The 16109-nt window shown below is 41.6% G+C and overlaps 1 protein-coding gene across 3 annotated transcripts in view; it reads left to right on the top strand.

The window, feature by feature from the left end:
- The window catches only part of pola1 (polymerase (DNA directed), alpha 1), a 45092-nt gene that overhangs the window by 21899 nt on the left and 7084 nt on the right, over positions 1-16109 (top strand). For all 3 annotated transcript variants that reach the window (XM_077509742.1, XM_077509741.1, XM_077509743.1), the window contains exons 34-36: positions 1703-1834; positions 7269-7385; positions 12960-13056. In XM_077509742.1, coding sequence (XP_077365868.1) covers positions 1703-1834; positions 7269-7385; positions 12960-13056 — 346 coding nt within the window. The remainder of the gene's footprint in view (positions 1-1702; positions 1835-7268; positions 7386-12959; positions 13057-16109) is intronic.

Below are 16109 nucleotides of genomic sequence, written 5' to 3'. Positions count from 1 at the left end.
TTTGTTTGGGGGCGGATGTCTGTTATCGGAATGAAGCAAGCGAGTTAAAAAAGTAGCAGGGGGAGGAGGTCATGTAGAGAAGAGAAGGAATGAAACAAAGATGGAGAGACGTAATTCATTGAAGTGCATTTCGGAGAGTCAGGCAGTTGACGTGAAGGCAGAAAAAGTCTTTGTTTTTACGAAAAGTACTGTTATAGGCCGAGTGGGGGGGTGTCACCCGGCATGCGCCCGTCTTTGAAAGCTTTTCTTTGCTGCTGTCAGTGCACTAGTTAAATGGAGTTTAGAATTTAAATGGGTTAAAGCATTTTTTTTTTTTGTCTAATTGGTATGGACTACTTTTCTTTTTCTTTTTTTTTCTCTCTCCCATGGACATGATTTTACCAGGAATTGACTTATGCAAGCCTCATTGTGTCTTTTCCTTTTGACTGTCATCCCTAATGAGTATGACCACAATATGTGTACGGTGCAATCTAAGGATTATTGGCCTTCAAACATCGGCCAAAACAATCGTCCAATTGGGCCAAATAACCGACTATTTCCCCCTTAAAACGTTATCGAAGAAAACTGACGTTTCCGACGTTGTGAAAGTGCCCTGATTGCACCATTTTGCTTTTGTAGCATTAGCAACTAGCGAGTGTGTAGCGTATGTTATTCTGGTTATTCTGTTGTCCCTTTAAGCTGTTTCATGACACCGCAGTTGGAGTTAACTGTGAAAACCAACCACACAACGTAAAAAATTACATCCCCTGTGTATTTAAATACAAAACATGCTTCGTTTCTAAAACATCGCTAGCCTAGCACGAACATCAAATTAGCAAATGCTAACAGGAAGACAGGAAGTTAGCGTTGACTTCGGGAGTGTTTTTCCTTCAAATAACGAATATTCACACACAAATTTATGGGAACACATACTCACAGATGATAACACTACGCAAAGGCACAAATTTTTCCCAATGGGTGAAAAAACGAGTTATTTTAATAGAATTCAATTGCAACCTTTTTCTGTACTCACTTTAGGTGTGTACGCCATGGATGCATGGCACCACACTGCCCCCAAGAGGCCAAAACACACTAACAGTCAAGTTATCTTGATTTATATAGCACTTTCAAACAGCCTTAGCTGTCAGTATTTGTATTATATATATTTTAAATAAATAATCGGCAGATTAATTGGTAATCGGTGTTTTTTTCTGCCGAAAATCCGTATCGGCCTCAAAAAGTGCATATCGGTCGGGCGCTAATTCTAGCTTTACAAGGCTAACTTATATATTTTTTTTCCCAAATTAAAGACAGATTTACTTTTACTACAATAAAAACAAGAGGCCCCAGAATTGAACCCTGCGGAACACCATACAGCATTATTATATAATATGAATTTATATTGCACGTTTGTCTGACTGCTTTCTTTTTTTTTTTTTTTTGCTCAACATAATTAGTAGTATGAAGTGATCAAAAATAATATGTAAACACACGACGTACTGTGCCATCACAGCAGTCAATAGTCTACTACTGCAGCATAGATAAGGCCAAGCAAAGTAGCGTCGTTCTCATCTGCAGCCATTGATGACCAAGCGGGGGCATCATGTCATCACCAATCATGTGATGACTTGACCTCCGCCGAGAACATCAAATTGGAGAACTTTTTCTTTCCGTGTTGTTGTCATTTTTTTTTTGTATTGAAGTAATGCATGTTGTCTTTCAGGGATCAAAGTTGGAACCCAGCTTTTTGCGATGCTGTCACGTGCCTTGCGGGGGCCGCCCCATCGACTACGCTTTCAACATCAGCAACAAGCTGCTTCTTGACATCCGACGCCACATCAAGAAATACTACTCTGTGAGTATTTCCGTTTTGCGCTCCAGTACACTTGTGTGCGCCGTCTACCTCTGATAAATCACCGCGATGCTTCACGCATCTACTGTCTGCAGGGCCCTCCAAATCCATTTAGGTTTCAACTTGCTTGACTTGCACATTGCTGCTGCAAGCCACTTTCATCTTTCAAAGATCGCACGCGTTTGAATCGGCAATGTCGTTTTCCCGTGAATGGGTTTCATTTGGTTCAAGAGATGTTGATGCATTTCCTCAAACAAGGATGTATTAAATATTCCTCACGTGTGAAAATCGAGGCAGTAACGGTAAGGCAAGCAATCAAAAAAAAATATATATCGGACAAAAGATGAGGCAAAACCCAGCGGGGGCACCGCGCTGACATTTTCCACCAAAAGAGCACATTATGCTTGCAAAAATAAGAGAGCAACGGGTTCATTTGTTTGGATCATGATCCATGAAAAGACTCAAATGCCAATTTCAACTTTTGAATAGCAAGTTTGTCCCTTTCCTTGCCAGTGGGTAATATTAACATGAGATTTGTTAGTGTTTGTTAATGGAGAATGAGCAGTGACGCATATAATGCAATTTTACAATGACAGATTTGCTTTGGTTTGTGACTGACTGATTTAATTTGGTTAACGTCCCCCAGGTACTGACCAGACCACTGCTCAAGGCTACAAAGCTACAATGACAATTGTTACTATGTCCATATCTTGATGACCATGTGTATTTCGGTCTTTTTTTTTTTTTTTTTTTTTTTTTAATTAGCTGTAGGGCTGCACAATATTAGAAAATCATGCGATATAGTTGCTGAGTATCGCTATCGATATTGCGATATTTAACATGTACCGAAGGAAATGACGCTTTTATGATCGAATAAAGGAATTACATTTTTTCATGCAGCAAAATAAGCAAACTCAATATATTCTTAGTTGAATTAATTTGAACTATTGGATTTAGTTAGCGACTGATAAAAAGTATACAATTCCATATGAAACTTATTGCATGTCTTTGAGATAATGCATATTGCACGGGCCAATATTGCAATATCGATATTTTTTTCGATATATTGTTCACCCCTAATAAGCTGTCAAGTGTTTTTGGGGAAGTTTTAAGTATCAAAAGTGTTAGTGGTAAAGAGTTAAATACTTGCTTGTACTATATCGGTCTGGAAAACAAATGGTGTTGAACATCCCTCTTATTATGGTGGATTAAGAGAATTACATGTCACAACTTTATAGGAGTAGCTTTAAAAAAATAAATAAAATAAAAATAATCTTTCTACTTTGAATGCCAATCAAGTGCGTTCCTACAAAAATTCAATTTCTGATGCAGAAATTGTCCAATCCATGTGTTGTGTTTGTAGTGCTGCCCCCCCCCCCCCCCCTCCACTCTCTTAGGAATCTCTGGCAACTTCTTAGATGTTGGACCTGAGAGAGTGGAATGCGCTGTCTGTAAAAGTGTGTGCGCGTATGTGTTCCTCTCCCACAGTGCTGAACAGAAATCAATTATTGGAGTGAATGCGCGGGGAACGAGTTCCCTCTCAACTCCTTTGTCACAATGTGTGAAACAGCTGCCGCCACCGAATAGTTACACCTCACGCAGCAACACACTCTCTGTCACACATGCGCACACACACCAGTGATGGCTGAACTGCAGCGGACAGAGCACACACACACACACACACACACACGGCGGGGGCAATGAAGAGAGGGGTAATATCGTGTAATTAAGGATTCCTTTCAGGCCGACGGGGGAGTTCAAATAGAGCCGTTTGTCTGGCCAGAGAGGCAAAGCTTTGCGCTTGTTTTTGTGTCTGGGGTCACTCGTAACTCGTCTACGTTTGCGTTGGCATCCTCAACCGCACGCACATTAATCATTCGTGAACCCCCCCACCCCCCCAATCATTATTAATAAACCTGTACCCTGAGAATAGGCAAACATTGTGTTTTCTTTCGCCAGTCTTTGCGAAATGAGAAATTCATTGAACCGCCCCCCCCCCCGTTTCTTCTTCTTTAACCCCTCCCATCAAAGCACGGTTGCCATGGCATTTTACAAATGATTGCAATTACCCCTCAAATGTGCGGGTCGCCCCTGGAAACAGGCTGAGGGGGCAAGACGAGAAGTTGGGAAGGGGAGAAAGGGTGAATGAAGACAGGAGAAGGTGATAATCCTGTTTGGAACAAAAGGTCAAAGTGTTGAATTGAGAAGCTTTGATTAAGCGGGGCGTACAAAGTGGAAGCGTTTGAGCTTTATTCAGTGTGTGTGAGTGAGCTTAAGTCTTTGTGGGGTTGCATGTGTTGGTAAAGTAGATCGATTTTCGGTCTGCCAATTTTGGCAGACAAGTGTTTGGTGTGAAAGTGGTCGCACTGGTACAAGGAGTCACGCTGGCTCTAATAGAGCGCAAACAATTACTCCATCAGAACATCAAATTGCGTCTATTGTCATTTTTTTTTCTCTCCAATATACCATGAGTGGCAAAACACATTTACATTTTTCTTTTCTTTCTTTTTTTTTTTTTTTTTTGACAATGATGTCACTTTATATAGGGCAGGGGTGTCCAAACTTTTTCATTTGAGGGCCACATACAGAAAATCAGAAGGACGCAAGGGCCATATAATGTTATGAAGAGAAATTGTCTTTAGTCCAAAAAATTGTACAAATAATTTTATTTGTGCTTTTGCATATTTAGAAAAATGCTCCAGTACATAAACCAAGGGTTATTATAGTTTTGCAATTTTTCATTTTAGTTAGTTTTTATTAGTTTAATTCTTTAAAAAATGCTTAGTTTTAGTTTAGTTAGTTTCAGTATCAGTATTTATTTATTTATTTATTTATTTTTTTAATGTGTATTACTTGTGCGCAATATTTAAAAAACACCATGCTTTTCTATTGGCTGCTGCTAGATGACGTCACGTCCGTGTGACATACTTTCAAACGTCATTATTCCGGTTGATATCAAAATAAATTACTAAAAATCAAATTCAGGCTCATGCATTCAATTAATTATCAAAGACTAAAACCAAGGACAGGATTGCTATAATTCTAGTTAGTTTTGTAAACATAAAATGACGTTTCACTTAGTTTTCGTTTTTTTAAAAAGCGTTTTCGTTTATTTTATTTCGGTAATTTTAGTTTTATTTTTTTCATTAGTTTTAGTTAACTAAAATAACCTTTAATGGCACCTGTTTCTCGAGGAAAAAAACCAACCAGTAAATTGGGTCAAAATGTCCCAAGTCGATCCAATTTTTGACCGGGGTTATTTTTGACCCAGCTGTGTTTTTTAGCGTGTGCTACTTTACGCATCACCAGCTAGCTAGCAACGAGCTCCGGCTGGCTCGTCGTGTGGCTTAACATGTTGTGGAGTCGTTCCTAAGTCAGCTAGAATTGTCTTTGTAATGGCAAATAAGCTACATTTCTGACAAGTATCATTCTCATGACGAGGAAAGACACAGAAGTCATGCTAATTTGCTAATTGCTAAGCTAACCTAAGATTTACATAGAGAAGATTTACACTTTTTCCCATAAATCTTGGCTCTATCTGCCTTAATATGGAGACTACACTTTGAAATTTGAGGAGGAAAGTAGCAAGCAAATGAATAAGAGTGTTTTCCACTACTTTGCACTGCGAACAGGACCGAAACCGGAAATGAAATGTTACAGTACACGACCGTCGATTGATTAGAAAAACTGTGCCACAAAGAACAGTTGTTTTGAGCCTTGTTTGTCTAAGGGTGTTCAAATATTAAAATGGAAGACCAAATTATTTTTGAAAGATGGCAGAACATGAGTTATTTTTTTATTTTTTATTTATTTTTTTATTATTTTTTTAAAGTGATCCACTGCAACCACTGAAAGAGGTTCAGCGGACCGGAAGGTTTTTGACGAGCAGTTACCTGTCGCGTCCTGTTCTTGCCTTGTTTAGTTAAATTATGTAGAAGTCATTTTGACGTCTGCATGCAGTCTGTCATGTATCCACTCATATAATTATGCAATTATGGGCCTTTATGCCGCCTACGTCAAACGTGTACACCTCCACTCCCAACGCCGGCAAAATACCTTGATTAGACGGCACCCCGCGCACCTTTTTTGCTCCTCATGAATTCCTTGTTTCACATTTCCGTCCGTCTCTTTGTCTATCAATCTAATCTATAGATGGAATCAAATTTGCATCATTGCATCAGTAATTTATTAACTTTTCGGTCCATTGGAGTCACCACTTTGGTGGCGCGTTGCGGTTGCAGGTGCTGAGGGGGTTTATTTGGAAATAGTGAATGGAAGAAGGAAGTCTGGGCATTGATGACTGTGGTTCTTACGCTCTGTCATTAGTTGGGCATTAACCCCCCCCTTCCCTCCCCATTTAGTAATAACAGGGCATAAGACGCTATTGGGGGTGGGTGGGCTGCTTGTAAGAAACCTATTGAGATGGTCAGGCCACAGCACCTGTCCAGGGTCACTAACTTAACCCGGCGGGGGTCCTAACTGTGGGTGCCCACACTGTTGCCTGTCTGGCAAGTGCACAAGGAAAGATCTATTCTATCTTTTCATCCATTTTGTATACTGCTTATTAGGGTTGTGGGTGAGTTTGTGCTTTTTTTTTGTTTTTGTTTTCAAAATGTGATCCTGTGTTCTTGAAGCAATTGGGGAAAATGTTGAAATTCAAGGAACCTAATTGGTTTTAAAAATGAATTGAAAGTCATGGAAGCAGCTTCCACATAATGTTGATGTTTGAACAATTTATTCTTAGTCACGACTTTTACTATTACTTTTTTATATATTGGATTTTTTTTTCTCTAAAACCGTGTTTTGAACAAATCTCATTCCAAGCCAAATTATGATAACCATTATTGGAGGCAGCGGCACTTTTCAACCTCAAACTGGGGATGATGTCTACTGTGTGCAGCAGGCATTCCACATACTCCTTCTTGTATCGTCGCATTCGTTTTACAATAAACCGATCAATCTCAAATTCCACCGCCTGTGGTAAACGGGCCTGCCTCGTGCGCTTTTTTTTTTTAAATTTTTTTTTAAGTGAGCTGTTTATATTTTGGAAATCTATAAATTGTCATGCAGGAATGAACCAGATAAAGAAAAAAATGGAGTGGGACAATTTCATGACATGCTTAACTCATTCACTGCCAGCCCAGTAAAAAAAAAAAAAAAAAAGTCTTTGACGTCTAAAGCCGTCTATGGCAGTGAATGTGTTGACGCCAAGAGTAAGACTCAGGCATACAATAGTTTTTTATAAATAAATAAAAGGGCTCAGCCCATAGTAACACACACCCTTCTGAAATCTGTGTTGCCCAACTGCTCATATTGTCGCATTTTCTCTTTTTATACAACTTAATTAGATCTGCACCCTGTTGAAAATACTGCTTGCCCTTGAGTACCGTCAGAAGTGTCCATGATGGTGTACCGTCTGTGTGTGTATCTATTTAAGGGCTGGCTGGTGTGTGAGGACCAGGCTTGTCAGAACAGGATCAGGCGCCTGCCCATTGCCTTCTCCCGCTATGGACCCATCTGCCCAAGTTGCAGCAGAGCGACCCTCAGGCCCGAGGTAACACACGTACAAGCACCCCTCGTCACTCTTTGGGTTGAGACACAAATCCGCACACAGATCACAAAAGTCACGGTTCGGGTCAGGTCATGCATTTGAGCCACGGATCGAGCCGTTTTTTTTTTGTTTTGTTTTTTTTTTGGATCAGCAAAAAAAAAAAAATAGTGCTTTGTCTTCATTTATTTTGCAAAATCCGACAGCGTATTTTTTATTTTTTAGGTTTTGAGGGCAATATTCTGAGGGAAAAAAAAGTCAATCAGAACCGACCACGGATTAACACTGATCTGTTGCACCACGAGTAATAACTGGCGGATGTGTCCAGGTGATGGCGCTGTGGAGCTGAAAAGGCTCGATATGCAGAATACACACATCTGCGGATCAAATGTTATATTTCCACGTCGACAAACATCTCATTAAGTACGCCGGCATATAATAAGACGTGATGTCAAAATGTCCATTTTGTGGAAACGCTGTCACGTTGCTACTTGATATCACCTGAATTCAAAACTTCATCCACATGGACCGTTTAAAGTAGGAGTGTCAGATTCATTTTTGTCACGGGCCACATTGTTGTTGTTATGGTTCCACACGTGTTTTTGGAACTGGTAGCAACCTTCTGAACACTTTGTTAGCTTGACCACTGGATTTCAAAACACTCTCCCTCTTAACTTGAGTGTGACTGTCCAGTCTGTCTGTGCCATTCCTTTTTAACCGTTGCCCTAACTCTCCTGTCAGTTTGTTTTTTGTTATTTTTTAAATCCACTGCGCTCAATGCTATGCGGTCTGTGACTCTGTGGCGACAGATTGTAACCCAGAAGCCCAATTTCTGCTGTCACTGTAGCCACTTAGGAGGCTGTTGGTGTACCTGAGGCCTGTGGCACTTTAAACTGCAGGCTGAATAAAAACTCTCCCGCGCTCACTCATCCATCGTTTCTCCACCACAAGCGTCGCAGACTCGCTGCGTTTTTACCGTCTCCCGAGCTTCACGTTTAGCGCCACACTTTGTCATTACGTATTTACTCGCAAGGCCAACGATAAGGAAGACAGTCAGCTTCAGTACTGTTGCTACTGTTTATCCACTGTTGACAGTGACCGCATTATTCTAAGAACGTTTTGAATAAATGCATCTCCTCTTTGGCCCAAGTTAGCTTAACATGCTAACGTGCTTGGCTATCAACCGAAATGAACATTTCTCCAGTGTGTCTTCTAAACATCGAAGGGTGTTGAACAGGTTCAATAACATTTTTAATGGCAGAATATACTTTGTCAGAATGCACATTATTCCTTGGTCAAGTCTTATTCATACTACACGTTTCTGGCTCCAAGCTAAGTTTCACATTTAACTTTAGCATTAGCTGTTCCTTGTTGTGAACAAGAACAGCTTGAAAACAAGATGTCCTAAATAGGGCTGAATTTAGTGAAATTCAGTAGAACTGTCACAAACTAATTCTTTTAGAATTGATTAGCTGTCGATTATTCCGATTTACTGTAGTAATTGGTCCCTTTGCCCACCCACAACTGTAATTGGTGTATATAAACTGTCTTTCACATTCATTCATGGTTCATTTGCCTTTATTTTAGCATAAGACTAACCTATCAGACCAAGACATTTACTGTATGTATATTTTTTGTAATATAGATTCATTTATTGCTTGTCCATCCATCCATCTATCGTTGGGAGCCATTTTTTTTTTTTTTTTTAAATTGTCAAAATCTTCTGATTTCAGCATATCAACAGTAATTGTTCTTTGATTTATGTAGTCTTTCATGAAAGTAGATTGATTATTATTATCAAAATAAGACATTTACAAACATCTGTTTTTTTTTTACTTTAGAAAACAATGACCAAACCGGTAGCAAAGTACAACATCAACCCCCCCCCCCCCCCTTTTTTTTTTTAAAATTGCTATATGAATATGAAGAAAATAACCATCAGTCACTGGTTAATAAACAGTAATCAGGGCAAAAATACTTTCGTAATACACTTTAATGAAAGATTAAAATGAATCAGATTAGTCAATTAAGTAATTGATAGATTAATCAATTCTAAAAATATTCTATAGCGACATCGCTATTGTGATGACTGTTCAAGTGCATGCTCATTAGGCTTTAAGTCTGAAGATTGACTTGATTCCCTCTGCCTTGACTTCTCTTGGGAGATTTTGAACTTTTGTACTTTTTTTTTATTTACTTGTTCCTTTGTTGGAAAATAATCTAGGCCGATTTGAGGCAAGCAACCATCGGAAAGTTAATTTTCAATTGATAGAATTCACTCGGCTGTCGAGACCAATGTCAGCCATGTATTCTGTGATGTTTGAAGGAATCTCATTTTTTTTTTTTCCCCCCTCTGCCGCATTATCACTTTCTCAATGTTTTCATGTTAGAGTAATCTACTATATCAGTGTAGATAATAGCATTGTTAATATAATTCATGATTGATGAGCCAGAAACACAATCAGGTTTTCTTGTTGACGCATCCACCAGCAGAATGTAAATACACTTGTTGTTTGGTCCTTCCCTCCCCCCCCCCTGTTTAGCATCACGGTACATTTGCCATGACAGTGGGGGCCGCTTCTGCTCACTTCTCTTCCCTCCCTCCACATCCATCTCTCCATCCATGCCTTTTTACTCCTCCGCCCTCTCTGGCTGGACACAGTTTCCCGAGTGTGATCTGATCTCCATGTAATGGGCGAGTAATAGGCACTCTGCCTTGATTGGTTGGTAATTTGGGGGAGTTATGCGCAGGTGCAATTTGTAATATTTTCAGTAAATTAAATTTCTTTCTCTTCCTCTCTCCCTTGCTGTTCATTTCTGCCGTTCCCGTCATTGCTGGCAAACCAACCCACCCACCCACATGCGCAGCGCTTAACTCAAATAGCCTCTTCTTCCACACCCTGTTTCAAATCGCTCCTGACTTTCCCTTTCTTTCCCCTTTTTATTCACCGCTTTCTTGCCCCTGCTCTTTTCTTTTCACTTTTTCCCCTCCCCTCCCTCGTTAGCTCTCCCACTTATTCTCTCCTCCTCCGCATCCCTTTTTCTCCCCCCCCCCCCCCACCCCACTCTCACTTTATTGATGTACGCTCAGGCGCCCATTAGAGCTCCCTTTTTCCCTCTAGTGGAAATTGCACCGTGTTAATTTTCACACAAATTACGGCAATAGCAGGTATCTCTATTTGATACATTATAGCGGGAGCAATCAGAGATAATTGAGTGCCTTTCAGAGGGAGACGGCTGCATTCAGCGCCGCCTCAAAGCTGCCCCATTATCGCCTAATCGCTCTTTAAACACTGAATTTTGCCGAACAAAAATTCTTGTCATAATTTTGCTTAAGTGTATTTGGAAATCACAGTCCTTTGAGTGAGGATAATTGAAATCAAATCCCTTTCACTGGAGCTGACATTTCTACATTTCTCCCCAATTGAAATTAATTTCAAAAATTGGGCATGAATATCTTCAAATAGCAGGCAATTATGCCTTTCAATATAGAGAAATTACCGCCACTGAATGGTTGGAGGCTTGCGGGCGAGAGCACTAGTTAAATGCTTTTGTTTCCCGTCGTGTTTGCCTAGTAAAGATTTACATATATTGACTCATTATCGTGCCTTGTGAAGCTGATCAGCGCGGCCAGCTTGGCCGGCAATAAACGCTTATTGCATCTTTAAAATAAAAAAAAAAAAGCTGTAAAGCACGCTGGAGTTACAGCTGAGGGAAAATGTATGTTGGCGTGGTGCTTCTCACAGCTGCACTCGTGAGACTGGTGATGTTGTGTGCTCGGATTGAATGCAAGGTTTACTGGGTGAAAACCGGATGTAACACGATCTTGTTTATCAATGGTCCAACATCATTTTAAAGAAACATCTCTCGGGAAAAGAAAAAAAAAATTAAAGAAACATCTCCTGCACAAATCTCCATATAGCATTTTCCTTAAAATTGCATGAATGAACGGCAATATATCTGTTTTTCTAATTTCTCAATTTGAGTCCATGATCGCAAGTCAGCCCATCCCTAATAATTGAATATTAATTTAATTTAATTTAATAATCATTTGGAGAATCGGTTTCAAAAGGATTGGTGAAATTGCTTAATTTTTTTTTTATTTTTTTTTTATTATAATCACTAAATAAACAATAATTGGTTGATAAACATTAATTGGAGAAAATGGTTTGTAATCCACTTTAATGCAAAACAAAATTTTACCCATAATGGATAGTGATTTTTGTAGATTGTATGTGTCGAATGATGGCAACAGGTTATTTACAACGACAAGCGATTCTTGAGTGCTCTTTTTTTTTTTTTTTTAATATTCATATTTTTCCTTAAAAATTTTTTTTCTCATCTGTTGTTTGTGCATGCATTTCTGGTGGCGGGCGGGAGGTTGAGTCACTAGGGGACAAAGACAAGCAAGGGGGTACGACGTGGCGAGGAAGGGGGTGTTAGGGTGTTGGGGGGGGGGGCTCCTGCGCTCCCGGGAGAGAGGCAATTTCACAGCTGGTTTGTTCCTTAGGCAGTCAGGCTGAAAATGCTGCAGATTTGTGGAGCAAATTGAAATGGTGTCAGTGCGGGAACAAAGCGGCGAGTGACGAGGCGGCCGTACGTGCGCGCATGCCGAAGAAAAGGTGGGGCCGAGGTGCTACAAATTCAATAACAACCCTGTAATATTTTAGCCACGCCTTTTTTGACACCTGTCCGTCAATCAGAAAGTAACAATTGGCTCGCCCGCAATCAGCGTTATATCGTTTGAATGTGCGTGCGTATGCGCTCGCGTTTACTCTTCGTTTGAAGATGGCGTGCGACTGGCGCTTACGCAACCTTGGCAACCAATAGCGAGGCTCCATTATCGGCCCCCGCATGGTTCGGTTGTTGGAGAGGCAGCGCATCAGCGGCGGTCAACAGCTGTGCGTTCCATGCGCGGCCATTAAACACCTCCGTCAGCCTTACGCGCACACACACACACACTCATCATATTTGGCACGGAGCTACATTAGACACTCTTGCCACTTGATTATGCCGCCGCAGTAAAAACTGAAATTACAATTACGCCGGCGGCCGATTGGCAGGTATAATGGGTACGCGCACGCTCCAGCGGTGACACGCGGGAATTGTCGGGGGATTCTTCCTCCCCGGCGGTAATAATAAAGCACTCTGCACACACCTGACGTCGGTGTGGGGTCGTGGCTTAGCGTGGCCTCTCCAGCGTAGCGGGGAAATGACGATCCAATAACTGCAATTAAACATGCAGTATAATGGCTAATCAAATTGACAGCCTCGGCTGTTGGCGTTCTTGGCTCACAATGGCTTATCACAACAAACTATTAGGAGGGAGGATATTTCCGTCCTGATCCCTTCTTTTCATTCTCTTTGCATCTGTATCTCATTCTGTTTATCTCACTCCTCTTTCTATCTTTACCCTCCTCCGCTTGCTCAGCTCAGTGTCGCTCATTGTCATCCGCCCCCGGTTAATTGCGCTAAAGATTAAAAAAACAAGCAAATTTGTTGCTTCACACAGAGGAACTGAGCTCTTCTTCAGCGTTTTCTCATAAACTTTTTAATGGGTTTGTTTGGATCTGTTTGCAGTACTCGGAGAAGGCCCTGTACAACCAGATCTGCTTCTACAGGTTCATCTTCGACTGGGATCATGCAGTGACCAAATTACTACAGGGAGACGAGAAAGGTAAGACAAAAAAAAAAAAAATCACAACTAAACCACTTTTGAGAATCCGCCCTTTCTTCTTCTACTTTCTTTTGGCGGGTACTTTTGGTGCATTACAGCCACCTTCTGGCCACTGGGGGCGATGCACCAGAAATATTCGGCAACCTCCGAAATAGTCAACGCGGTTGGGAGCAGAGACTTGGGGACCAGTCTGAGCTCTAATTTCAACATATACGCACCTGTGTATATAAGTAGCAGGACTACCCCATTTTATACGAAAAAAAAAACAGTTTCAGAGTCCATCGGAGAAATGGCTGTATTTTGGAAAACCTATTTTTCTACTGTTAATTATAAAAGAACGGGACGGGGCAAAAAAGTATTCTATTGTCATTTGGTAGATTCGGCTTATATATAATTATTGAACATAATATCGCGTGGGCTGCGATTGGTTGCCAACCAGTCCAGGGTGTCCCCCGCCTACTGCCCAGAGCCAGCTGAGATAGGCGCCAGCAGCCCCCGCGACCCTTGTGATGAGTAAGCGGTCAAGAAAATGGATGGATGGAATATCGCGTGGGTATTAAAAATTTAGAAATTTTCTATAATGGCTGGTCGTGAAAGAGTTCATATGTGGAGTGAGGAGCCTGGTGAGCAGGAGCTAGCGGCGAGTAGGAGTGGCTCGCAAGAACTATCTGGAGTGGCTCGCAAGAACTATCTGGAGCGGCTAGCCAGAACTATTTGAAGCTGCTAACAAGAACGGCTAGCAAGAACTCGGTGAAGCGGCACGAGCGGAACGAGCAGCTTGCACGAACTAGCTGGAAAAAAAATCTGGAGTAACAAGAGCAGCTAGCTAGAAGTAGCTGGAGTGGCTATGGCTAACAGGTGCGGCCAGCAAAAATGTGCTTGAGCTAGCAACTCACTTGAATGACCAACAAGAGCGGCTAGCAAGAATTAGCTGTAGCTGCTACCAAGAGCGGCTAGCAAGAACTCGGTGAAGCGGCTAATGAGCAGCTTGCAAGAGCTAGCTGCAGTGGCTAATGAGTGACGAGGAAGAACTATCTGGAGTAACAAGAGCAGCGAGCTAGAACTACCTGCAGTCGCTATGGCTAACAAGAGCGGCCAGCAAAAATGTGCTGGAGTGGCTAACGAGCAGCTAGCAACTCACTTGAATGTCCAACAAGAGCGGCTAGCAATAACTAGCTGTAGCTGCTAACAAGAGTGGCTAGCAAGAACTCGGTGAAGCGGCTAACGAGCAACTTGCGAGGAACTAGCTGCAGTGGCTAATGAGCAACTATCTGGAGTAACAAGTGCAGCTAGCTAGAACTAGCTGGAGTGGCTATGGCTAACAGGAGCGGCTAGCAAAAATGTGCTGGAGTGGCTAACAAGAGCAGCTAGCGACTCACTTGATACAAGAGCGGCTAGCAAGAACTAGCTGGAACGATTAATGACAGCAACTAGCAAGGAGAAGCTAGCAAAGCTAGTGAGAGCCAAGTGGAGGGAGACAAATGATGTGAGCCCAAATCACAGAACTTGGCGACGACTGCAGGCCCTAGTTGTGTAAGATGAGCGCTAAACGGTGGTCGACCATTTGGGGTCCAACACAAGCTAGCTGCAACTACCACCAGAGGTTCGCGAAGTTCTTCTCCTTTCGGCATCCGTAGCAGAAAGAGATGGCGGCAAAAAAATGTCAGCCTCTTGTAAGGCGTGGTGCGACCTATGCAATATAATTAGTAGGTTGTTGTAATAGAATCTTTTTTTTTTTTTTTTGCATATTATTTAAATTAATGTTGGTTTTTAAAATGATTAGTTCACCACTTTTTGGCACTAAATCTACTGTCCTTTTAGTGTGACTAAGTAAAACCATTTTGAGTATATAAATTTGTGTAAATGTACAATTTAATGTAGCTGTGGTCAGAACGCCCTCCATGTTATGGAGCTGATTTTTTATTTTTTTTTTCTAAAGTTTGGTGCATGTGTAGTATGTATTACTTTCTAAATGCTTTGATATTTTATTCATTTTTGCTGTTGGTGTTAGAACTCTGCTAAGTGAAAATTGAAATCAAAGCAGTCAAAGTGCAGTTTGAATTTTAATGCCCCCATCAACGTTTGCTCACAAATACTGTAAATGTAACATAGCATTAACAATCAATGGCTCAAAGTAAGCCGGTTACCCAGGCTGCAATTCAAATATTCATCATTGCTGCCCCATGCACACGCACACACACACACACACACACACACCAAAGTATGGGCATTGTACATGGGAAGGGGGGGTTAAGGACATTCATCTCCTCGAGTCAACAGCCCTAATTTAGGAGACGGATTCAATCACGCACACGCACAGAATGCAAAATGCTCCAATCACCGGGAGAACGTCGGAGAGAGCCCTCCATCGCTCTCCCTCAGCCCTTCGCTCACTGTCCACCTTTCCCGCTCTCTCCGCGTTCGCTCTCACTCTTAGACAGGCACTCGTTTGGCTGTGTTGATTGAAAACAGGTTTTAGATTTGGAGAAATGATAGGGGAAGTAATGGGCGCGCTGAAGAAAGGATAGCCCTTCTCCTGTAATGGGACATGGAGCGTATATTTCCCCCCCCCCCTTTGGACTCAAATAGACGCTACTCCAAGTCTGTGGGTACGCTCGGTAGGCGGAAGCCACAAGGCCTCTTTAGCCATAGTTCTCCCTGATTGATGTCACTTGATTAGAAAGGGCCGCTCCACTGAGTGATTTATTTATTTGATGCAATATTTATGTATGTATGCCCGAATGCCAGGGCTGTGTGTGGCAGCCAGGAGTGAAACAGCAGAGGTAAATATAACTTGTAATCAGCAGATGACCACTCAGATGATGGAAGGCGCTAAAATAAAAGGGATTGGACGACCAGTGCGGGGCTGCTAACGTGATTATAGCCCCCGCACTTCTGCTTTCTTATTATATTTTTGTCGAAGCCGAGATGCAAGCAATCATCGCCAATCACTTCTTGACTCGCCTCCCTTTTATTTTGCTGAGCTTTGCGGCCACTTGCTCTTTTTTTTTTTTTGTTCACTCTTGTATTGTGACTCCCAATGCAACGTAATG

The sequence above is a fragment of the Festucalex cinctus genome, chromosome 20, assembly GCF_051991245.1.
Source record: "Festucalex cinctus isolate MCC-2025b chromosome 20, RoL_Fcin_1.0, whole genome shotgun sequence".
In the NCBI taxonomy this organism is placed as follows: Eukaryota; Metazoa; Chordata; class Actinopteri; order Syngnathiformes; family Syngnathidae; genus Festucalex; species Festucalex cinctus.
Note: the sequence above shows the minus strand (reverse complement) of the source record. Positions and strands in the feature narration are given on the sequence as shown.